This window comes from Cetorhinus maximus, chromosome 25 (genome assembly GCF_964194155.1).
Source record: "Cetorhinus maximus chromosome 25, sCetMax3.hap1.1, whole genome shotgun sequence".
Taxonomy (NCBI): Eukaryota; Metazoa; Chordata; class Chondrichthyes; order Lamniformes; family Cetorhinidae; genus Cetorhinus; species Cetorhinus maximus.
In genome coordinates, this window is record NC_135903.1 from 6,005,242 (window position 1) to 6,031,222 (window position 25,981).

The 25,981-nt window shown below is 42.5% G+C and overlaps 2 protein-coding genes across 6 annotated transcripts in view; one reads left to right on the forward strand and one right to left on the reverse strand.

The window, feature by feature from the left end:
- Nucleotides 1-25,981, reverse strand: part of LOC144667837 (alpha-2,8-sialyltransferase 8F-like) — a 1,155,130-nt gene that overhangs the window by 359,093 nt on the left and 770,056 nt on the right. The window lies entirely within an intron of this gene.
- The window catches only part of med1 (mediator complex subunit 1), a 52,464-nt gene continuing 45,065 nt past the window's right edge, over nucleotides 18,583-25,981 (forward strand). For both annotated transcript variants that reach the window (XM_078529339.1, XM_078529340.1), the window contains exons 1-2: nucleotides 18,583-18,731; nucleotides 25,786-25,892. In XM_078529339.1, coding sequence (XP_078385465.1) covers nucleotides 18,605-18,731; nucleotides 25,786-25,892 — 234 coding nt within the window. In that variant the 5' untranslated portion in view covers nucleotides 18,583-18,604. The remainder of the gene's footprint in view (nucleotides 18,732-25,785; nucleotides 25,893-25,981) is intronic.

Sequence of the window (25,981 nt, forward strand, 5' to 3'; positions counted from 1 at the left end):
CAAATATCCCCGCTGACTCATGGGAGTCCCTGGTTTGTGAGCGACCAAAATGGAGAAGGTTAATTCAGGAAGGCACCGAACACATCGAGACACTTCGTCAGGAACTTGCAGATGAGAGGTCGAGGCATCAGAGAGAGTGCATAAATCTCCCAATAACTCATCTACCTGATCCTCCAAGCACCACCTACCCGTCATGTGGCAGAATCTGCAGATCAGGCATTGGACTTATCAACCATCTTAGAATCCATTGAACCGGAGTGGAAGCAAGTCATCCTTGAACCTGAGGGACTGCTTAGAAGTACGAGTTAAAGAGTTCCAGGACTTTTGTGACAATGAAGGAATGGTCGATATATGTCCAAATAAGGATGGTGTGTGACATCGAGATGATGTGTTCCCATGCGCCTGCTGCCCTTGCCCTTGTCAGAGGATGCAGCTTTTAGAGATGTTGCTGAGGAAACCTTGGTGAGCTGCTGCAGGTGCATCCTGCAGATAGTACACTCTGCAACTGTGGTCCACCGCTAGTGGTGAGAGTGGATGTTTAAGGTGATGATTGCGGGCTCCCAGTCAAATGGACAACTTTGTCCTGGATAGTGTCAAAGTTCTTAGGTAGTGTTGGAACTGCACCGAGCCAGTTAAGTGGAAGCTGCAAATTGCAACAACCATGTGCAATGCAATAATACACCATAGCGTGCATCATTAATCACACAATAAACACTGAAACAAGCTAAAATAAAAACAGAAAATTCTGGAAATATTCAACCAGTTAGACAGCACCTGCAGAGAGAGAAACAGAGTTAACGTTTCAGGCCGATGACTTTTCATCAGAAATGGGAAAAGTTTTTTTTATTCATTCATGGGATGTAGGCTTCACTGGTTGGGCCAGCATTTATTGCCCATCCTAATTGCCCTTGAGAAGGTGGTGGTGAGCTGCTTCCTTGAACCGCTGTAGTCCATGTGGGGTAGGTAGAGTGACAGTGCTTTTAGGAAGGGAGTTCCAGGATTTTGACCCAGCGACAGTTAGAAATGTTGTAAAGTTTTAAGCGGGTGAAATGGGAGAGGATGGAAAAAGTCCAAAAGGGAAAATCTGTGATAGGATGTAAGATAAGACACAGTTGTTATGGCCAGGTGAGGAGGGGTAGAATGGCTCCCCTCTCTTTCCACTCCATGCTTGACCACAACAGGGTTTTTTAAAGAGTTTGTTTGCCAATTCAGTGAGTTTTTAATTGTTCAAATGTGGTGACTGTAAAAGACACTTGTAGACAGGCTTCCTTCTAAGTTTGCAAAAAGAAAAAGAGTAGCATTTGTTGTACCTGACTCCCGATATAAATAAAAATAAAAACGCCCCGACTCTTGCACATACATGCATTCAAGGCTTCACACACGCTTACACAAGTAAGTTACAAAGTGGGAGGATAGATTAAATAGTTTTTAAAACTCCAAAACAATCAGTTACATACGGGGGTCTTTAGATTGATATCTTGGATAGTTTGTGCCTGGGTTCAAGATTCTTTCTGGATTCTACGTCAAGATGATTTAAAGATGTTGACGGACGAATTATATCTTTCCTCCTGGAATCAGCAGCTGCTGGGTTGATTCTTTAAAAACTGCCTCTGGTGCAGAGATGATCAAGTAACAGGCAGGGCTCGAGCTTAGAGGATGGATGGAGAGAGAGAGAGAGAGAAAGGCGTTTACTCTGGGACCTTCCTCTTCGGCGTCTCCTTCCTCTGTTCAGTGGCCTGGAGAAAAGCCGTTTCTTAGAACGTAAATGAGGTTTAGTTGGGTCAGCACATGACCCCTCACACCAACTGACCAGTTAACCAAATATGATCATAGCAAGTTGATTCCAGGTCCATGGTTTAGACATGATTAGGTTATGACTGGGGGACTTCCCTTCTCAGCTAGGGTCCATTGTCCAAAATGATTGCTTGATTCACACCTAGCTGAACACATGGGTTGCCTGGATTTTTGTCTGAATGGGTCAGGAGATAAGCGATCCAAATTCCTCTAAGGTGATTGTCTCTGATGAGTTCTTCTAGACAGGCTGACATCATTCTAAGGCTTTGGCATTCGTAGGTACAGTTAGAATGTTCAGCTATCTTAGAAGCTGCTGCTCAAGTCACTGGAGTGTTGTTGTTTAGGCTTTTAAAACTCAACCAAGGCTGAATTTTACATGCCCCTACCCACCGTGTTTTCAGTGGGAGGGCACATAAAATAAGGCCATACCCAGCGCACCACCTTCCCACCTGAAATCAGCAGCCTGCCCACCATAAATAAATAATTAAGGGTCAATTGAGCTTGTTAGCCTGCCAATTAACCCCAATAATATGCTGCCCATGCCATAATATGGTCAGTGTGGGCAGGTGGGCGGGAGTGGACAGGCCATTTTTAAAAAAAAGCTTTTAAAAGGGCGGGAAACAAGTTTGTGTGCTATTTTCAGGGGGCGGCCTTTGCACATCTGGGGCACACCCCCAAAGATAGTACCCCCCTTCCCCCCTACCTGCCTGTTCTCCAAAGCCCCATCCCTCCCTAAGCTGGCCAAGTCCTGGACTTACCTCACTCCGGGATCCATTAGGCCTTATTCTTGGAAGTGGTTGCAGTCCCAGCAGTGCCCACTACTGACCTCTTGGCATTGCCGGGACTGCTGGAGCTGCCAGCCAATCGGATTGGTGGCAGCTTCTGAGGGCGAGATTTTATCCCCAGTGAGAGGCGGAAGTTCCACAGTTAGCCAATTTAGCCCTCCCGTAGCTGTCTGCCCCCCAATAAAATGCAGCCCATGGTCTACTGAAACTTTCTTCATAGGACAATTCCCTAACTCCAGAAACCAGTCCAGCCAACCTTTGTTGCACTTCATCTAAGGCAAGTATGTCCTTCCCTAGATAAGGAGAGCAAAGCTGCACACAATACTCAAGGTGTGGCCTCTATAAAGCTCTGTGCAATTATAGTAAGACTTGTTTACTCTTATATTCAAATTCCTTGAAAAGATAAGATACCTTTCCCCTTCCTAATTGCTTGCCGTTAGCTACAGGTTAACTTTCTGTGATTCATGTACCTGATGGGTGGTGAACCATGTCTCTCTGATGCAAATATTTCCAAGTCTCTCACCATTTAAAATATATTATGTTTTTTTCTTTTTTCCGCCACAGAGAATAACTTCACACTTGATCATCTTGTATTCCATCTACCATGTTCTTGCGCACTCACCCAACCTGTCTATGTCCCTCCACAGCACCTTTGCGTCCTCCTCACTGCCATTTTATAACCTAAATTTGTATTGTCAGCCATGGTTCAGCAACAGTTCATCTTTTGTTAATTCTGCAAATGTCATCGGACAAGCAGTGAAGTATTAACCTTCATTTTTGTCCTTATTGTCTTTTGTTTTTCTTTTGCTCTTTTAGAACTATTTTTAATAGTCTAGTAATGATGACGTATCTTGATGTATCTCTTGAACAGCAATACCCAGTGAGAAATCTTTTAGAATTTTCCATTGCTAATATCCAGTTGTTTGCCTGGAAACTAACAGGCAATTTTCTCACTTCATCACAATGTTTAAGGATAATGAAGCCATCCACATTTTAGTTAATATTGTAAACATATTGGTCAAAGCTCAGTGATAGTGCTGTTATACTGCCCTCTATCATCGTAAGAGGTACTTTCACTCTTAATTTTGCCTTGGAAATCCTATTCGGATAGCATTGTTGGTCTGTCTAGACCAATTCTGATATGACATAAACAATATCACCACCTAGTTGTTTCACAAAACTCAGTCTACTTCCTGAAGAAATAAGAAGAAAAAAATTAGGGCTCATCAATTTTGTGAAAGACTGATTAAGGAGCAGATGATGGTGAGCTGCCATTTTAACTCAGGCATTTGTTATTGTTAACGCATCAGGTTAATATGAATTATGCCAATGCTATTAACAGGATCTTTCCCTGTCTAATCCTGACATAGTGTATTTTAGTATAAATACAGTGTGTTAGTAGAAAATATGCACATACAGGACTGGTCAGGAAAATACTGAGTACATAACCTCATATAGAGATTCAGAAAGGAAAAGCAGCTCTGACCTGATTCAACAAAGTAAGCTATTTTAGGATAGCACTCCTATACACAACAATAATGCTCAACATAAGGATGTGAAATGTGGTAGTATGGTGGTTATGTTATTGGACAATAATTCAGAGGCCCAGACAATAATATGGAGCCATGGGTTCAAATCCCATGGCAACTGGAATTTAATTTGAGCCAATTAGACAGATATGCAATAAAAAACTAGTATCAGCAATGATGACCACAGAGCTATGGGATTGTCGTTAAAAATCTAGTTCACCATGTTCTTTAGGGAAGGAAATCTGTACATCTGGTCTATGTGTGACTCCAGACCCATAGCAACGTGATAAATTATTTTCTGTCCTCTGAAGTGGCCTAGCAAGCCAATTAGCTTTATTAAAGTAAGCCGCTCACCACCATCTATTCAAGGGCAGTTAGGGATGTGCAATAAATGCTGTCCTTGCCAGCAAAGCTCACACCCCAAGAATAAATAAAATAAAAGAAATAAAAGTTTACAAAGTAAAGTACGATATTAAGCTCTGCAGCTGGTATAAAGCATCTCTTGTTTCCAAAGATGATTATAAAGCCGACAACTTCATGATATCAACTGTTGGTTATAACAGTGGATGACAATCATGTAGATAAATAGTAATTTGATACATAATCCACTATCTGAGTCTGATAGGAACTGCTATGAAATATCCCTTTCTGATACACAGCAGAGTTTAGTGACAACACGCTGGTTAACTCCATGCCACCATGCGGAGTACACTTTGCCTGCACCGTATGTTACTTTACTTTGGGTTGAGACATAAATATCTGATTTGGGCAACCTCAAGCAATGTCTTTTGGGAGATTGCTCGCTTTATCATTTGTACAGCAGACATGGTATCTGTCGCGGCTCCTGACGTGTGTGCTCCTGCATCAGCATTTACACTTACATCGATGTCCCCAAAGACTGAGATGGCAGAATGCTGAGAGTAGCAGCTAAAGTTTGAGCTTTGCAACCCTAGAAGAACAAAATAATTCCACCAGAAATATTACTTCTTTCCCTCTTTCTCCTCCTTCTGTAATTATGTATATATGGGTGTTGGATGTTGACATAGGCAACAATACTCACTGTTTGTTCATACGTGGAGCTGGCCACTTGGGCGAGCCCCAGCCACTGTCCCCCAGCATAGAGTCAAGATCTTCAGGAGGTCAGGGATAGTGGGAGAAAATTGGAGGGAAACAGATTTGATAGGGATAATTTTTACTTTAGACTGCAGTATCAAAAATAAGAACTAGGAGAAGGAATTGCCCTATGGCCCCTCAAGCCTGCTCCACTATTCAATACAATCTTGGCTGACCTTCTCCTCAACCCCACTTTCCTGCCCGCTCCCCATATCCCATGATTCACTGAGAGACCAAAAATCTGTCTATCCCAGCCTTAAATAATCATCAATGAATACTCAAAGATGTGATATTGCCTCACCTTCCAATTACCTAATGCTTGTTTTCACCAAGGTCAATTGAAACACATTTGAGAGAGACATTTAATGGGTCATGTATTTTAAACTATCGTCTAAAATCAAAATGACTCCTGATTTTTTTTCAATAAGCCATAGCAACTCTAAATAACATCTATAACAAATCAAAATGAACATGGGATAAATACTTGTGGTATTGACATTGTCTAGGATGTTCAGGCATGAGCACTGGAAAGGAAGGCTGAGGGGGAGAAAATCTTTTCGCGCAGAATTTTACACCAGCAAGATTTTACAGTCCTGCCAAAGCCAATGGAGTTTGGAATAGCGTGCTGCATTTTATGGCCCCATCCCCGCTGTGACAGGGCCGTAAAGTTCTGCCCGATATTTAGATCCAGTCATATTACAGTACGGAAACAGGTCCGAGAAAATACTGAGAGTTTAACCTGATGTGGCAAATTTCACACCCGCCATATTAATTTACATTTGTTCCACAGAATGATACAAACTCTTCATAAAAATAAAGACTATATTTTCTCTCTTTAATATTGCTGACTTATTTTCCTCTCTCATTAACCTGACCTGTATTATCGACAGTCCCCCTAAGTCGGGAAACCCAGTGGAAGAGCTATTCTAAGACATTGTGGTGATAACTCAGAAAAGTGTCTTGCACGTACCCTATCTTCATCTGAAGGAAATTGAAACTCACCCAAGGCTGGATGCTGGACAACCAGTCTGACAGCACAGACACTGTGGAGGGGTTGAGAAAGCCTTTCTGGCTGTGGGTGGGCCAGTGTGGAGCCGACTTTACTTCCAGGGTGGGTGGGGGGGAGCGGGTACAAGCTGTCCACCCGCGCCCCCCCCCCCCCCCCACCCCCCACCCACCCCCGCGACCCCCCCCAAGTCCCCCCCAGCCCCGCGGTCCCGCATTATTCAGCGCAGTATTTGAGGAGTTTCAAATGGTACTGAACACTGTTGCAATCATCAGCAAACATCCTGACCCTTATGAAGGTCATTGATGAAGCAGCTGAAGATGGTTGGGCCTTGAACACTATCCTGAGGAACTCCTGCAGTGATGCCCTGCCCTGGAACTGGAGAAGATAACCAAGCTAGGGAGGGGTGAGACCATGGAGATATTTGAAAACAAGAATGAGAATTTTAAAATTAAGTCAATGCCAGACAACAGGAGAAGAAGGGGAAGGCCCATGGATCCCTGGAGCAGATAAGTCCAGGATCTTGCGGAGAGGTTTTGGGTAGATCAGGGAGGGGGGCAGGGTTTGGGGTTGAGGGGGGTGGCGGGTTGAAGACTGCGGGTTGGTAGGGAGGAAGGGGCAGTTCGATCTTCGGGGGACCACTCTGCGATCAGCAAAGGGCAGCCCCCGAAGAGCAAACCACCCCCCCAACTTCCTTCCCGCCCTTTGAAGACATTTTATTAAAAAACATCGGGCTGCCTGCTCCAGGCCAGCTGCCCATGCTGAATGTTTTATGGCGTGGGCAGCGTATTAACGGGGTTAATTGGCTTGGTAACAAGCCTAATTGACCCTTGATTACTTATTTGAATATGGTGGGCAGGCTGCCGATTTTGGCACCCGCACACCCCCCCATATTATGGGAGTGAGCTTGGGGGTGGGTGGGAAGGTGGTTGGCTGGGCACCTGCCCTATTTTATGTGCCCCCTGCGCCCAAAATACACCCGATAGGGGCACGTAAAATACAGCCCCAGGTGTGTCTGAGACAAAGAAAATCACTGAAGTAGCTTTTTAAATAAAAACAAAAAGCTAAAAGCTACTGCGGATGCTGGATATCCAAAACAAAAACAGAATTACCTGGAAAAACTCAGCAGGTCTGGCAGCATCGGTGGAGAAGAAATCAGTTAACGTTTCGAGCCTTCACGGCCCTTCGGCAGAACTGAACCATAGTTAGGAGAAAGGAGAAATATAAGCTGGTTTCTCTACATTGGAGAGACCAAACGCAAACTGGGCGACCGTTTTGCAGAACACCTGCGGTCTGTCCGCAAGAAAGACCCAAACCTCCCTGTCGCTTGCCATTTTAACACTCCACCCTGTTCTCTTGCCCACATGTCTGTCCTTGGCTTGCTGCATTGTTCCAGTGAAGCCCAACGCAAACTGGAGGAACAGCACCTCATCTTCCGACTAGGCACTTTACAGCCTTCCGGGCTGAATATTGAATTCAACAACTTTAGATCTTAAACTCCCCCTCCCCCCATCCCCACCCCATTTCTCCCCCCTCCCTTTTTTTTTTCAATAATTTATATAGATTCTTCTTTCCCCACCTATTTCCATTATTTTTAAATCTAAAACTAAAACCTTGTTAGTCTTTTCCACCCCACCCCCACTAGAGCTGTACTTTGAGTGTCCTGTCTTCCATTCTTAATTAGCACTTTTCTTAGACAAATATCACCACCTTCAACACCTCTTTGATCCTTTTGTCTGTGACATCTTTTGATTATCTGCTCCTATCACTGCTTGCTTATCTCCACAATCACCACACCCTCAACTTCTCTCTCCCCCCGCCCCCCCACCTTAAACCAGCTTATATTTCTCCTTTCTCCTAACTATGCTTCAGTTCTGCCGAAGGGCCGTGAAGGCTCGAAACGTTAACTGATTTCTTCTCCACCGATGCTGCCAGACCTGCTGAGTTTTTCCAGGTAATTCTGTTTTTGTTTTAGCTTTTTAAATACCCCAATTAAAGTATCCCATTCCAATCAAAGAAAGCCTTTATCTTGAGTGTCAGCTTTGGCTCAGTTGGTAGCACCCTCACCTCTGAATTACAACTCCAGGCGTTGAACAGAAAATTCAAGGCTGACACTCCAGTGTCGTACTGAGGGACATAACACAAAAACAGACGATCTGGTCATTATCACATTGCTGTTCATGGAATTTGTTGTGTGCGCATTGGCTGCCGCATTTCCTACATTACAACAGTGAATACACTCAAAAAAAGTATTTCATTGGGTGTAAAACACATTGAGACAGCCAATGGTCATGGAAGGTGCTATACAAATGCAAGTCTTTCTTTTTTAGTTAATTTGAGAGTAAACGAGAGAGCAAGATAGACAGAGAACAAGAGCTCAAGGTAGAGAGGAAGGAAGGTGCTGAATAAAGGAATTTAGGATAAGCTTGGAGGATTAGCGCCTAATATTCACTACAGAGGGATTTGGGTGCAGGGGTGGAAGAGTTATGGTCCAGGGAGCTTCAACTCCAGGGCCTGTGCGTGTGTTTTTTTAAAACAAATTCCCTGTCCAAAAGTTAAGTGGGGACATCCTGCAGCACAATGTGGCAGGCCGGGAACAGGTCGGTTTAGTGGTTAATGAGGTTGGACGTTGTTGAGGACATTGTTTGAAAGCAGAAGCCCTGTTAAAATGAAGGCACGCATCTGCCTTAAAAGCATTCTTTGCACAACCTGTCGTCTGACAGCTGATTGGTCTTTCAACCAATGTTGGGAAGTGGACAAGTTGGATTCCTGTTCCAGATTTTTAATATTTGACCCCAAATCCACCCGCTTTGCGGGGGGTGGGGGTTGTGGGGGAGGTGTTAAAGCTACTCTCCTAACGTCTCTCATAACTTAATTCTATATTTAATATTCTCAAGCTCACTCCCAGACTGATAAAAAAAACTAGCAAGCCAAGGATGTCTAATGTGCAAAACAATAAAATGAAAATATCAAAGGGACAGAACTAAATTTAAAGTGTCCTTTCCCGTCAATTTTGAGGAAGTGAGTCGCTTAACAGACAGAAGTGCTCAAGTTTCCTGTTTGTTTGGGAACTATTGAACACTGAGGTTGGGAGGATGGAACTTCCCTTGAATATAAAAATATAAAAGCGCATTTTTCTGCCTACGAATGACAGCATCTTACTTGTAAAACCATCGGTGTTAACAAGAAACCCACCTTCAAAAATAAAAGAGGGAGCCAGAAAACAACACAAAGGCGTTTAAATTAAATCAGAAGTTCTGATGAAAGGCCATTGACCTGAAACATCTTTGTTTCTCTGCAGATCTAACCTGTTAATCCAGGATTTTCTGTTTTAACTTTAGATTCCAGCACCTGCAGTATTTTATTTTTGTAGTAATCAAGAGCTTTAACATTTGTGTTTTTAAAGTGGACACCTTGATGGTGAAATACACTTTTTGAGAATAGATCAGACGGTTTGGAGAGCAAAGTATCAAGAAAAGCCTTGAATGGTGTTTGAGTTTTAACTTCCGAAATCTTGAGAGGAAATTAGAGCAGAGAAAGTTCTCAAAAGAGGTCAACGTCATTCAGTCACCGTTAGATCACAAAACGGAATTAGATAAATTGAATGATAACACATTTCCAGCCAGGTGCCATGTTCAAAAGGACCATGGGTTGGAGAATTGGTTGCTAGGGTGTTGCCATCCATCTGCACACATTCTTCCCAGTGTGTCCGTCTGTTGGGAATGAGAGATTACTCAGTGTATCCCTATGACTTCCTATGGGACAATGTTGGGATTTCTAATTATGTGATGATGTTAATGGTCTGTTAATTTGTTATTACCCCGTGTACGTTATTATACAAAGCTAAAATCTACCCACTTAATTTTTCTCTTGTGAATGACACTGAAGGGACGTAGGCATGTGCAGAGGCAACAGCAGCAGTTTAACTAGCTAGTCCCAAGGTTCTTTCCACTGAATCAGTGAGTTGGACACTAGAGGGCATAAATTGTTCATAATGACCAAACAACGAGGTTAGGAGAAGCTTTGTTGGGGTCTGGAATACATTACCAGAAACAGCGGCATGTAGCAGAATCCATAATAGCTTTCAAAATGGAAATGGGTAAATATTTGACAAACAGCGTTTTTTAAAGGATGGAGGGGAATGGATAGAAGAATGTGGCCAAGTGGAGCTTCCCTTCAGAGAACTGCTACAGGGTGGCCTCCAATTATAAACCTTTGTGGCTGGGAAATTCCATGGAAGGTAGGAGAGATTTCTGCCACACCTCTGCCGAAGTAGTGTTGGCAGCCAGGGAGCAGCCCCTGAGGAACGTGGCCTTTATTTCTCTCCATCCATCAATCCTTTGCCAAAACGTATCCATTCCCTCCTGAATTCTCCTCCGTGAGCAGTTTGTTCGTGCTTGGAATCATTGTAATGTGCAACGAAGTTGGAAAGAATTACCAATTTGGTCTTTAAGGCAAGCAAATTATATGACCAGACATAGGGGAAAACTTTCTCCTGGTCTCGAACGGGCGTGGTCAGGCGTGGAGCCCGCGATCGGCTGCACGCCGCCATTTCACGTGGGCAGGTCCTTAATTGGCCCGCCCAGCGTGACGCGCACCCGGAAGTGCTCAGCGCTACCTGTGTGGGCGGGGGCAGGAGGGAGAGTCGGGGCCTGCACTCTTTCGTGCGCATGCGCGTGAAAGAACGCAGAAATCTCCCTGAGGCATAGAGCTGCCTCAGGGAGATTAGTTTCATAACGAGAATTTTAAATAAAGAAGGTAAGAAATCGTTTGCACATGAGCTGGGACATGTTTTTGAAATGTTCGAAAAAATGTTATCTGTTTAATAAAACCTTCATGAAACCTCATCCCGCCCGTGGATGAGGCTTCATGAAAAATGCGAAGGCCGCCTGGGCTCTTCGCCAGACACCCAACCTTAAGGTTGGACGGGCAGCACTGTCAATATCTTTAATTGGTTTAATAATGGCCTCAACAGGCACTTGATAGTTCGGTGGGCGCGCAGCCAACTCCGGTGTGCGCCCACCAAACGAAAGGTTGGAATGACTGGCGGTGACACCGGGACACACGCCCTACGTCATCGCGCATCATTTTACACGTCAGCGTGCGGGGCCCACCCTCGCACACCGGACAGAAACTTCTCCCCATAATTAGTGCAAGGCTTTCAGTGTGGCTGTTTTATCTATTTAATCTAGTTTCTTAAACATCACCAGCGTCACTGACACCTCCGAAAGGAACACCGGTCAGAACTAGTTTTCACTTCCCCGTTCAGAATTGGATCTAACTGGTATCAGGACGACTGGAACTTCCTTCTGCATTCTTTATATTTATGAGGCTTTCCAATTCATTTGATTGTTTTCTTTCAGTACTAGGAATACACTCCCCACACACAGACACCCACACGTTATTTGGAACCAACCATACAGGCCAGGATTTTCCAGACATCGGGCAGTCTCGGCGGGAGCAGCCACAGAGCCGACCGCCGCCCGTGATCAGCTCCGCGCCGCCATTTCACAGAGGCGGGTCAATTAAGGCCAATTTAAGGCCCGTCCTGCATGGATCGCGAGCGGTAACGCTTACCTGTGCGGGCGGGGGGGTGGGGAGTAGGGAGAGTGGGCCTGGCGCACAGTTTGCACATGCGCGCGAAAGAACGCTTCAATCTCCCTGAGGCACAGGAGGCTGAAGCACTTTTTGAAAAATTATTAAATACAATAAAAATTCAATGAAACATGTCCCCCTCATGTGACTGTGTCACATGGGATGGGACATGTTTTTAATTTCAAAGGGAAGTTTTTATTTAACTTGTAATAGCTTCAGGAAACCTCCTCCCGCTCATGGATGAGGTTTCCTAAAATACCTAAAGGCCGCTTGGCCTTTTCGCCTGCCCGACAACTGTAAGGTTGGATGGGCAACGTAAAATTCAGGTTAATTAGGTCCTTACTGGCCTTAATAGGCCTTTCAACTATCAGTGGGCGCACAGCCAACTTCACCGCCCGCCCGCCCGCTGAACGAAATATTGCGCAAGTACGCGATGACGCTGGGACGCATGCCCGATGTCATCTCGCGTTATTTTATATTCCGGCCTGTCAGGCGGCGCCCACACACCGAATGTAAAATTCTGCCCATAAAGTTTTGCCCTAAATGATTGGCCCACTATTGTCACGAAAGTATAATAATTCTCATATTATTTTTGTGATTATTGTAAAAGTAGGTTAATAGTGGGGTTTGGATAGTTTCTGCGTGTGTGTGTGTGTGTGTGTGGGGGGGGTTTAATTGAAGTGGAAACAGCTGGCCTGGAGGCTTTGACTCATCAAAAGAAGCTCGGTTTGAAATACTAAATAGTAAACATGCCTGAAGTCTTAGAATGTGAGGTGAGGAGAATTTGCAATTTTAGACAAATCAGGATAGCTTGAATTTCAAAGAAATGGTAGGATGCTACACCTAGCCAGAGAGTGTGTTTAATTTTCCCACTGATAATATTAGCACCATGAAAAGATTTATATTATGAGAAAGGTAAAGTTCCAAAGCTATATGGGAACAATGGGATTTACATTAAAAGGGAGAAATGTGTATAAAGGAGAACGAGGCTCTCTGTCAGGGAAGGCACTGTAAGATCTACCAAAAGTGTGAAAAACCTCCAGTATTTGCGCATTAAGCTGCTGTCTACAGGAATCAAAGCTGGGAAAAGCCACTTTGAATTCCACTGTCCAGAGTATTGTGTTGACTTGCCTGGATCTGTTTAAATCAATTTATTTTACTGTTGCCTTAGCAGGGGTGTAACTGGAAGCCAGATTAATTAGGGGTTTTAGAAGTTATTATAGTAGTAATTTGTGGACCTATGTTTGTGTTTGAAATCTTTTCTTTTGTTAATAAATGTTTAATTTAGTTTTCTAAAAAATCTCTAAAGTCTTGGTGAACTTTTTATTTCTGAATTCAGGGCACGCATCTCAAAATAAATACAAATTGCAAAACCATCGTGACCATGTAATCAAGTTTCCCTCGTGCATTTGATCCGACTGGCACACATCATCTGGCACACGTCATAACAATTATTTAGAAGTTCATCACAAACTGTCCAGCTGTGTGTGTTTTTTTTAATTAATTCACGGGATGTGGCCTTAGCTGGCTGGGCCAGTGTTCATTGCCCATCCCTAGTTGCCCCTGAGAAAGTGGTGGTGAGCTGCTTTCTTGAACTGCTGCAGTCCCTGTGGTGTAGGTACACCCACAGTGCTGTTAGGAAGGGAGTTCCAGGGTTTTGACCCAGCGACAGTGAAGGAACGGTGATATATTTCCAAGTGAGGATGGTGAGTGACTTGGAGAGGAACTTCCAAGTGGTGGTGTTCCCATCTATCTTCTGCCCTTGTCCTTATAGTGTGCTCGTGGTTCAGACTACAGCACCCTGCAAAGATAGGAAATGGAACAGCAAACAGTTTGCACAGGAAAGACCGCACATTAACTGCTTCATCATTGAAAGGTCACAAAAGTAGATTGCTTTCACTCCATTCTCTTATCAAACCTATTGAAGAATGCAGCCAAGTCCCATCACATAAAACATTCACTTTTCACCATATCGTCCTCTGATGGAAAATACTGCATACTCTGATCTTGCTCAAAGAATTTGAAGAGTAACAGGTTATCATGACAACATGGAGACACCTCAGGCATTCCCTAACACACCCATATACGAGTTTATCCAAAAGGAAAAACCAGTAAAACCTGGAAATGAAGGGTACCATTAGAACTTGTCTTGCAAACCTTAAAACGGAACTCCAGTATTACTGCTTCCTGTATTACTGATTTTTACTGGGATTTGACCATTTTGAACTGGTTCTTCTTTCAAGCTAGCTCGATCTCTGAGCCTCTGTCACTCCCGGTCAAGTTGGACCTCTTATGCATCAATTGGCATTTCTTGTCCACCAGGTCATTACACATCATTGCTCAAAAATTAGACCAATACATTAATTATAAGTTTATTTAAGGATAGCTTCAAACCAGTGATAAATCTGACTAGTGGACGATAGATTACTAATTTTGAATCAGAAAACAATCAAGTTTTAATATTTTTAAGGTAGATTTTTCATACTTCCATCACTCATTGCAAACAACTTGCATTTATGTAGTGCCTTTAACATGGAAAAAATTAATTAAAAATAGTTGGTGGTGAGGCATACCTTGAGTTTGCTGCAGATTAAATGTCTTTGTATTTTACTCCAACTAGCACCAAATTCAAAAACAGGAACAGCACCTTCAATTGACAAGGCACGTTTAACTTAGAAACACATCTCAATGTGCCTCATGGATATAGTATCAGACAAAAAAACCAACATCACACGGTCACAAAGGTTTTGCAATTTGTATTTACTTTGAGATGCGTGCCCTGAATTCAGAAGAAGGAAATGTTAGCAGAGGTAGCTTGTTATGACGTGGCAGATGATGTGTGCCAGGCGGACCAAATCCACGAGAGAAACCTGGTTGTGCTATCACGACAGTTTTGCAATTTGTATTTATTATGAGATGCATGCACTGAATTCAGAAGTAATAAGTCCACCGAGGTCTTTAGAGATTTTTAAAAATTAAATTAAAATATTTATTAACAAAGTAAAAGATGACAAGTACATACATAAGACTATAATTACCACTATAATAATTCCTAAAATTCCTAATTAACCTGATGCCCAGTTACACTCCCTTTAAGGCAACAGTCCAAAAATAGATATTAGATTTAAAACAAACTCAAAGTTAACACAATACCCTGGGCAGTGGAATTCCATATGGTTCTTCCCCAACTTCCATTTAGTTAGACAGCAGACTTATGCACAAATGCTGGAGGCTTCATTAAAGCTATTTCACACACTCCCGTTAGACCTTACATGGTCTTCTGACACATAACCTTCCATTCTCCTTTATATATGTTTCTCTCTGTTTAATATGTAAATTATATTGTTCGACATGTCTTTGAAACTGTATCTTCCTCATAACATAAAACTTTAATGTTGCCAATATATTATGAGTAACCTTTGGGGAAAAAACAAAATTCTTTAGCCTTGCTTATCTGGCTAGTTGTAAACAGACTAAGGTCCCTTTGAAATCCAAATATCCCCTCATTTACCTAAAAATGCAAATTTCCTTAACACCTTACATGCTAAGCCAGCATCTATGTTTACTCATTAGCATGCCAAGCACCTAGCTTCTTTTGATGATTCAAAGCTTGCAGTCTGCTTGACTACAAAATGTAATTAAATCCCGCATAGACCCAACCTCCAAAATCCTACTTTACAATAAACCAGAAAAAAAGTTATGAAAAAAATTATGTTAGTTTCATGACATGGCTGAAAATTTGGTCTTTCAAGAGGACCTTAACAGGGGAGGGGAAGATGCATGAAGGGGCTGGAGGGATTTAGGGAATGAATTCTAAAAGAGTATTGCCTAGATGGTTGAAAGCACCAGCCACTGCACCATTTGCCCACCAGCCATCCTGAGTGAGGTTGATGATATATTCCCAAGTTATGGACAGCTTCATATTGTGGACATTTGGCCAATAGCAAGTGGGTTTGAAACTGTGCAAGCTCATTGGTCACTAGCCCTTTACGGCTGTCTGAGCACCTAGGTTCAGTTAGATTTTGAGTCCCAGTGTTACATGGATGCTGATTCACTGGGTCACCCAGGCCCTCAACACTAATTTATTTTAGCAATGTTATTTTTCTGTGCTGAAAAAAAGGGTACCTTAGTTGAGCCAGTTTAAAGAGACATTGTGCATACAGGAAATATATTCAGGAAAAACATAATGGAAAAAAGAGCTTAATTCTAGAGGTAAGAGTGGCTGCCCTCAACATTCAGGCAGCATTTGAGCAAGCAAGCCCTCAAAGCTCTAGCAAGCCCTAGTAAAACTGAGGCCAATGGGAATCAGGGGCAATACTCTCCACTGGTGGGAGACATATATCGCACAAAGAAAGATGATTGTGTTGTTGGAGGCAAATTATATCAGCCCAGGACAATGCTGCAGGTGTTTCGCAGAGAGTGTCCTAGGACCAATTATCTTCAGCAGCTTCATTAATGGCTTTCCCTTCATCCCAAGGTATGAAGTGGGGATGGTGAAACACCTTGGATCTTTTTATTATGTTAAAGGCACTAAATAAATTGTTGTTGTTCTTTGGATTGCACAGCATTCTGCTCCATTCGCTACTCCTCAGATAATGAAGCGGCCCATGCAAGACCTGGACAATGTTCAGGTGTGGCTGTTAACATAGAAACATAGAAAGTAGGAGCAGTTGGCCATTTGGCCCTTCGAGCCTGCTCCGCCATTCATTATGATCATGGCTGATCATCCAACTCAATAGCCTGCTCCCGCAATCTCCCCATATCCTTTGATCCCTTTCGCCCCAAGAGCTATATCTAACTCCTTCTTGAAAACATACAATGTTTTGGCCTCAACTACTTTCTGTGGTAGCGAATTCCACAGGCTCACCACTCACTGAGTGAAGAAATTTCTCCTCATCTCAGTCCTAAATGGTCTACCCCGTATCCTCAGACTGTGGTCTCTGGTTCTGGACTCCCCCACCATCGGGAACATCCTTCCTGCATCTACCTTGTCTAGTCCTGTTAGAATTCTATAGGTTTCTATGAGATCCCCCCCTCATTCTTCTGAACTCCTCCGAATATAATCCTAACCGACTCAACCTCTCCCCATATGTCAGTCCCGCCATCCCAGGAATCAGTCTGGTAAACCTTCGCTGCACTCCCTCTATAGCAAGAACATCCTTCCTCAGATAAGGAGACCAAAACTGCACACAATATTCCGAGTGTGGTCTCACTAAGGACCTGTATAACTGCAGCAAGACATCCTTTATTCCATTTATTCCTATTCCTTGTTTCCTGTCTGCCAACCAGTTTTCTATTCATCTCAATACACTACCCCCAATCCCATGTGCTTCAATTTTACACACTAATCTCTTCTGTGGGACTTTGCAGAAAGCCTTCTGAAAGTCCAAATAAACCACATCCGCTGGCTCCCCATCATCAACTCTACTAGTTACATTCTCGAAAAATTCCAGTAGGTTTGTGAAGCATGATTTCCCTTTCATAAATCCATGCTGACTCTGTCCGATTCTGCCACTGTTTTCCAAGTGCTCAGCTATTAATCTTTTATAATGGACTCTAGAATTTTCCCCACTACTGACGTCAGGCTGACTGGTCTATAATTCCCTGTTTTCTCTCTACTTCCCTTTTTAAATAGTGGGGTTACATTAGCTACCCTCCAATCTGTAGGAACTGTTCCAGAGGGTATAGAATCTCGGAAGATTACCACCAATGCATCCACTATTTCTAGGGCCACATCCTTAAGTACTCTAGGATGTAGATTATCAGGCCCTGGGGATTTATCGGCCTTCAATCCCATCAATTTCCTCAACACCGTTTCCCTATTAATACTGATTTCTTTCAATTCCTCCCTCTCACTAAACCCTGTGTTCCCCAACATTTCTGGTATGTTATTTGTGTCCTCCTTTGTGAAGACAGAACCAAAGTTTGTATTTTATAAATTCCCTTGTTTCAGACTGTGATGGACCTACATTTGTCTTCACCAATCATTTTCTCTTCACATACCTATAGAAACTTTTAGTCAGTTTTTATGTTTCCTACAAGCTTAGTCTCGTACTCTATTTTCAGCGGCAATTAAAATTCACACTGCACAAATGCTAGGCAATGACCACCTTCCTTAGGAGAGAGTCTAACCACGTCCTTTTACCATTCAACGGCATTACCATCGATAAATCCCACACTATCAGCAAACTGTGCGACATGTCAGTAACCAAAAGCTTAACTGGAGGGAGACTGTACAATAAGCGGATTAGCTGAAAAAAAGGTTCCATTATTTCGACAAGAGGGAACTTCCATCCAATTTAATTCACATTTAGGAGGAGACAGTGGTGTTGTGGTAATGTCGGTAGGCCAGAGGAACATGGGTTCAAATCCCACCACGGCAGCTGGTGGAATTTCAATTGAATTAATAAATAAATCTGGAATTGAAAGCAGGGCCATCCCTGATTATTGTATAAACCCATCTGGTTCAAGGAAGCCTGCCATCCTTACGTGGTCCCTACATGTGGCACCAGACCCACAGCAAAGTGGTTGACTCTTAACTGCCCTCTGAAATGTTCAGTTCAAGAGCAATTAGGGATGGTTAACAAATTGCCAACCTTGTCAGTGATGCACACATCACGTGAAACAATAAACAAACTTGGGGCAGCATTGGGCTCTGGGTGTAGTTACCGCAACCGGCCTTTAGGGGCACTGTCCCGGCCTTCTGACGTCTAGCCCGCTGCGCCGGAGGTGACGCCATCATTGCGCGCGGCGGGGCCGTCCGAAGGGAGGGAAGGGGGAAGATGGCGGCGCTGCAGGGGTTTCCCGTCTCGGTCTCTTACAGTCACAGCGGCTCCGCCGACACGTCGGCCGGGCCGCAGCCCCAGCACCAGCCGCCACACGCCGAGCGGAGTAAAGAAGAGGCGACAGGTACGGGACGAGGCGGCCGGTAAACCCCGGGCCGGCTGTGCCGGGGACAGGGAGCTGGGGGGGTGGGGGGGGGAGCCGGGGGCATCCAGGGGCATCCAGGGGCAGGAGGACCGGGGACAGGGGTCTGAGAGCGGGCATTGGACTCAAAGCGGTGACACTGGCGGGGCTGCCTCAGACTGAGCCTTGCAGCGACCGCCAAGGGATGGATTGCGCCCAGCACTGAGAACCCATCACCTCCGCCAACTCTTGGGCAAAAGCTGGGGGTTGGGACCCAGCCCCCTTCTTCTTAAACAAGCTGAGTGTATGAACCTGAATGGGTGATTCTGGCTGCAGACCAACGGATCCTAGACCCTGGCAGATAATATCAATAAGTGGAAAGGTGTTTGCTTGGGGTGGGGTTGGGTTGGATTGGATTGGATTTGATTTGTTCGGTTGTATCCATCACTTGAGACAAATCTCTTAACGAAGCTGTATTCCAGTATTGTACAACCAAACCCTCCCCAGACACAATCCTTCCTATCAAAATTGTATTATTGGTTGATGTTTCAACAGTTCAAGTCGACATGGTCTAAAAGCTTAATACGTTTATTCTTATGTTTCACTGAAATCCCGCTGACAGTGCAATTTAATCTTTGAGTAAAGCTTTTCAAACCATCGCTGTCACTAGCTGGGTCATAGTAGTTCTTTAAAAATCCTTGAGGGTGTGTGTACACTTTATTTGTGACTGAACATTATTATTCATTTCAATCTCATGTGAATGATGTTTTGCATAATACTGAAGGCACTGTGCTGCTTGCAAGACAATCAAAGTTAGCTTCTATTTAGACCATATACACTTACAGAGGTAACCTGAGAAAATGACAGAACCAAGGTGAGGCTGCAAATAAGAGTGAAAGAAATGGAAACTGAAACTCCATCATGTATAATTTGGAGATTCAGAGATGAATGCTTCCACATTGCTTCGTTTATGACGTAGAATCATAGAATTATGGCACAGAGGAAGACCATTCAGCGCACCATATCTGTTGGCTGCAAAAGAGCTAACCGGCTTAATTCAACTTTCCAGCTCTTGATCTGTAGCCTTGAAGGTTACGGCAATTCAAGTGCACATCCATACTTCATAAATGCAATGAAGCTTTCTGCCTCCACCAGATTTTCAGGCAATGAGATCCAGACCCCCGCTGCCCTCTGTGTGAAAGATTTCTTCTCAACTCCCCTCTAATTTTTCTACTAATTACGTTACTTCTTTTCCCCCAGTTTGTGACCTCCCTGCTAAGGGAAGTGGGGTGTTTTTGTGACTGGAATGCATTTCCAGTGGGGTTCCACAGGACTCAGTACCAGGTCCCTTGCTTCTTGTGATACATAACAATGATTTGTACTTAAATGTAGGAGGCATGATAGTGAGGAAGAAAGCTGTAGACTGCATGAAGGTATCAATGGATTGGTCAGCTTGGCAGAGAAGTGACTAAAGTCAATCCAGAGAAGCTTGAGGTAATGCATTTTGGAGAGGGGAAACAGGGAAAAAGGAAAATAATGAATGTTAGGTTACTGAGAAGTATAGAGGAGTGGAGGAAACTTGGAATGCATGCCCACAGATCCCTGAATGTTGTAGTACAGTTAGATAGGTGGTTAAGAAGCCATGTGGAATATATTAGCCAAGGCACAAAATATAAGAGCAGGGGGGGGATTATGATAGAATTATATAAAATGCTGGTTCAAGTACTGCATACAGTCCTGGTCACTGCATTACAAGAAGGATGTGGTCACAGTAGAGAGGGTATGGAGGAGATTTATGAGGGTGTTGCCTCAGGAGAATAGGAGAATTTTAATTGAGAAATATAAGATAGGCTTGGGTTGTTTTCCGTGGAGCTGAGGAGAGATTTAATTATGCTGTATAAAATTGAAGGACCTTGATAGAGTGGACAGGAAGGATTTAGCATACTAAGAAAAAATATTAGGTATAGATCTAAAGCTCTCATTTGTGTAGAATTCCTCTCAGAAAATTATCAGAATCCGTTACAAGGGAAAGAGGAGGCTGCTAGATAGCATATTCAGGTGAACATACCAAAAGCACAATCAAAAGAGAATGATTTTTAAGTAGCTTTTTAAGCAAGAGGGAAGAGGTAGAAAGATAATGTGCCTTTGGAAGAATTCCAAAGAGTAGTGGCCGAAAAACTCCATCGATGGAATGGAGGAATCCAGCAGCAATCCAGAGTTAAAGGTGATCTCTAATAAACCTTTTAGGTTTGCTGTTCAGTTTGATAACACCTGAATCCTTTGATATAAAGGGGTTTTGCCATCTCATGTGTAAAGATATCCATTTGATCAGGATGAAAATGAGAGGCATTGAGGGAGTGAAAAGATGGCTAGACATTTACATCAGAAATGGTGTGTTTAAGTTTGCCTTTGTTTCCCTTTGAAAATGTTAAGCACAGAAGTGAATGTTCATTATTTTTGTTAGAAATTACCAGCTATCAACACACACAAAATATAAACGTTCACTTGTGATGGGAAACATTTAAGGAAACTTGAGCAGCGCGAAAGGAAAGGGATAGACATGAAACAGCGAGAACCATGGAGAATGCAGGGTCCCTTGTCTAGATGGTGCAGACATTTTCTAAGATTTGTCTTTTTGAAAGAAGAAACTGCACAGTTGAGTCTTGCTGGTGTTCGTGAATGCCTATGTAATGAATACTTGTTCCTTGTTCTGGGTTTAGAGTGCCTGTGATCAGGTATGTGATGAATATCTTTAGGAAAAGGACACATAGAAACAATCAAATCACAGCAGTTTAAAAGGAAATTTTAGAAAAAGAGTGAAGTGAGGCAGCTTTACTAACAATATTGCGGGTTTAAAATGGAACTATACGGATGATTAACCTTCTTTAAAAGCAAACTCTGCTTCATGCAGGAAGGAGGTAATGTAATATGATATTGTTAAATAAGGGCTCCAGTTTTATATCTGCAGTGTCTGTAGAGTATGATGTGCAACTAACACATCTGAGTTATACAGTCAACTATACCTTGAATTGATCTTGTCATCAAACAGACTCTACTTGTACTTAAGCACAGAGTTCCATTCTCAAACTGCTAATTTTTAATATCATGAGCGAACATATATTTATTTTGAACAACTAGCTTAATTCACCAGAAGTACTGTAGCCTTTGTCAGAAAGTCAAGGGTTAAAGCCCTACTTCAGGACTCAAACAATGCAGTAATGAGGGAGTGCTGCATTGTTAGAGGTGCTGTCTTTCATTTGAACCAAGGCCATGTGTTTACATTGACAAAAGATCCAATGACACTATTTAAAGAGCAGCAGGCAAGTTCTTCTGATGTCATGGTCAGCATTTATCCTTAACCAACTTGACTAAGTGCTCAACAAAAACAAAAATACCTGGAAAAACTCAGCAGGTCTGGCAGCATCTGCGGAGAGGAACACAGTTAACGTTTCGAGTCCAAATGACCCTTCAACAGAACTAAGTAAAAATAGAAGAGAGGTGAAAAACTTGACTGAGTGCTCATTTATCTCATTGCTATCTGTGTCCAAAATGGTTATATTTGCTGAGATAATTGCAGTGATTGCATTTCAAAAGTAACTTGTTGATTGTAAAGTACTTTATGATATTTTGAGGATTTGTGCTGTTTATATAAACGCAAGTTTTTTTGTTTTATAAGAACATGAGAACATAAGAAATAGGAGCAGGAGTAGGCCATTCGGCCCTTCGAGCCTGCTCTGCCATTCAATAGGATCATGGCTGATCTGATTGTGGCCTCAAATCCACATTCCACCTACCTCTGATAATCTTTGACTCCCTTGTTAGTCAAGAATCTATCTACCAATGCCTTAAAAAAATATTCAATGACCCTGCCTGCACGGCTCTCTGGGGAGTGGAGCTCCAATGACTCTCAATCCTCTGAGAGAAAAAAATTCTCCACATCTCTGTCTTAAATGGGAGACCCCTTATTTTTAAATTGTGTCCCCTAGTTCTAGTCTCTCCCACAAGGCGAAACATCCTTTCAGCATCCACCTTGTCGTGTCCTCTCAGGATCTTGTATGTTTCAATAAGATCACCTCTAATTCTTCTAAACTCCATTGGGTACAGGCCCAGCCTGTCCAACCTTTCCTCCTGCAATAACCTCATCCCAGGTATCAGTTGACTGAACCTTCTCTGAACTGCTTCTGACGCATTTATATCCTTTCTTAAATGAGGAGACCAAAACTGTACACCGTACTCCAGATGTGGTCTCACCATTGCCCTGTACAACTGTAACAAAGCATCATTACTTTTATATTCAGTTCCCCTTGCAATAAATGACAACATTCCATTTGCCTTCTTAATCATTTGCTGTACCTGCAGACTAACTTGTGATTCATGTACCAGGGCACCTAGATCCCTTTGTACTGCAGAGTTCTGCAATCTCCCTTCATTTAAAAAATGTGTTGCTTTTCTGTTTTTCTGCCAAAATGCACAAGTTCACATTTTCCCACATTATACTCTGTCAAATTTTTGCCTTCTCACTTAACCTATCTATGTCCCTTTGCAGACTCCTTATGTTCTCTTCACAACTTACTTTCCTACTTATTTTTGCATTATCAGCAAATATAGCAACCATACATTTGGCCCCTTCATCCAAGTCATTGACATAAATTGTAAATAGTTGAGGGCCTAGCACTGACCCCTGTAGCATTCCACTCGTCACGTCTTGAAAACGACCCACCTATGCCTACTCTCTGCTTCCTGTTAGCCAACTAATCCTCTATCCATGCTGATATGTTACTCCCTACACTATGAAATCTTATTTTGCGAAGTAACTTTTGATGTGGCATCTTGTCAGATGCCTTCTGAAAATCTAAATACAGCACATCCACAGGTTCCCCTTTATCCAAGTTGTTACTTTCTCAAAGAACTCCAGTAAATTAGTCAAAGATGATTTCCCTTTCGCTGAACCATTTTGACTCTGCCTGCTTGCACTGAGATTTTCTAAGTACCCTGCAATGTCCTCCTTAATAAGAGATTCCAGCATTTTCCCAACAACAGATGTTCAGCTAACTGGCCTGGAGTTTCCTGCTTTCTGTCTCCCTCCTTTCTTGAATAGAGGAGTCACATTTGCTATTTTCCAATCTGATGGGACCTTTCCAGAATCTAGGGAATTTTGGAAAATTGAAATCAATGCATCTGTTACCTCAGCAGCCATTTCTTTTAAGACTCTAGGATGAAGTCCATCAGGACCTGGGGACTTTTCAGCTTTTTGTTCTAATAATATTCTTAGTAGCCATTCCCTAATGACTGTAATTGTTTTAAGTTCCTCCCTCCCTTTCACCACCTGATTCATATATTATGTATATTATATAATTCAAGGTGTTGCTGACAATCAAATGAAATATTTCAGTTAAGGATTTTTTCTCTCTTGAAACTTTTTAACAGCTTGGTTAAGCAGCTGTACATTTTGGAATAATAGATGCAGGTTAGCACTGGGATTCTATATTCAATAACTTGACCTCAGCTATACAATCTGGCTAATGCTGAATGAAGGCTGGGGAGGAAGTGAAAGGAAAGTGCTCTTATTTCTAGAATTTGATTGCAGAATAGCATTGACATCATCCTGGACCAAATCATCTTCTCATCATCTGAGCAGATGGTAAATTGTGCAGCATAGAATGTTCCAAAGAGAAGAAAATAGATGTGAAAAAGCACACTTAATTAGTTGCTGACTATATTGAATATTATGGTAAAATCCTTTTGTATATCAATTTAGCAACCAGCATAGCCCCTCTTAGTGTTAAGCCTCCTCCCCTGAGAATAATTTGACAGTTGTAAATCTATATTGTGTAATGTTAGCTCATAATAGTTTGAACTTGGGATAAGTGGTGATTGTATCAAAGCAACCTAGTTAAATGAAACTAAAATCTAATTGTGATTAAATGTTTCCAATATTGAACTCTACATCGGGTTATTAGATTTTGCAAATTGAGATTCAAATTACTCCGTCGCTGACGAACTCCGGTTGAAAGTTTTTCAAGTAACTGATCAAACCTTTAATGACCTAAGACTTGATTAACTCTGATAGTGCATTTGAGCATGCCGGTGGACTGCTTATTTGCTACAGTTACATTTCACAAAATGTCAGAAGGATCAGATTGTTAATATTTACTTTGTGCAAGCCCAGGTGTAGTTTCAGAAACTGACATCTCCACACCACCCCCACGCCACACCACGTTAAGTTTCGCAAAGGGACAGAGCTGAATACATCGATATGCCATTTATTCCAGCACTTATGGAGGAAATGACTAATGGAGCCTGCTTGTCACTACGATTCAACAACTTGGGTCATGGAGCATTATGATTATAAACGTTGTCATTCCTCTCCTTGGAGAATAAGCGACTCTAACACAGAAGAAAATCCCGAGAGGCTAAAGCTTCTTTGTTGAAATCCCTTATTCCCCAGTGAGGTGTTGCCACTATGCATTTCATTGTTCCCACTGTGTTTTCCGTTTACTCATGTAAAACAAAAACAGCCAGATGATCTTTTTCATGCTCTTTCTTCATGGGATATACTCTCGCAGATTGGATGGAGTCTTGACTAGCTATCAGATATCTTTTGGAGATGAGGAAGTGAAAGTAGCAGCAATGGCATAAAATATTTTTTTTAAACTTTGAGAACTTGGGTTGATTCAAAAAAACTCTAAACAAAATATTTTAAATTAAGTATGAAAAGGACCAGTATTTCAAAGTAACCATAAGGATGCAGCTATTAAAATAGTGCAGACTAATCTATACTGATTTGCTTTACTTCTAACATTTGGTTGGTGCTGCATACTATTGTGACTTTTTAGTCTATTTGGTGTGTGCTTGTGATTTAGATGTTCACGGTTGTCCATCGGAATTCAGCATAACATACTGGACTTATGAAGCATTTCAACTGTAAATATTGATTTGTACCATGGAGAAATTGAACTTAGTTTATACCTGCAGGGAACTTTTTGAAATGTGTACTTAATAATGGACATATTCTTCAAAGAATGTCATATTCATTTTCTTTTTGCTTGTTTTGCAGAAGCTGAGAAATTGAGTAAAATGAACTCCTTGCTGGAGAAACTGCACGCAAAATATAGCCAGACAAGACCCTGGACTGAGACAGCAAAACTTGTACGGCAAGCCATGGTAAGATTGCAGGGCAGCTCAGACAGGAATCAATATGCTGTTCTGAGGTTTAGATCGTTGCTACCAAAAAATGCCACAGTTTTTAATAG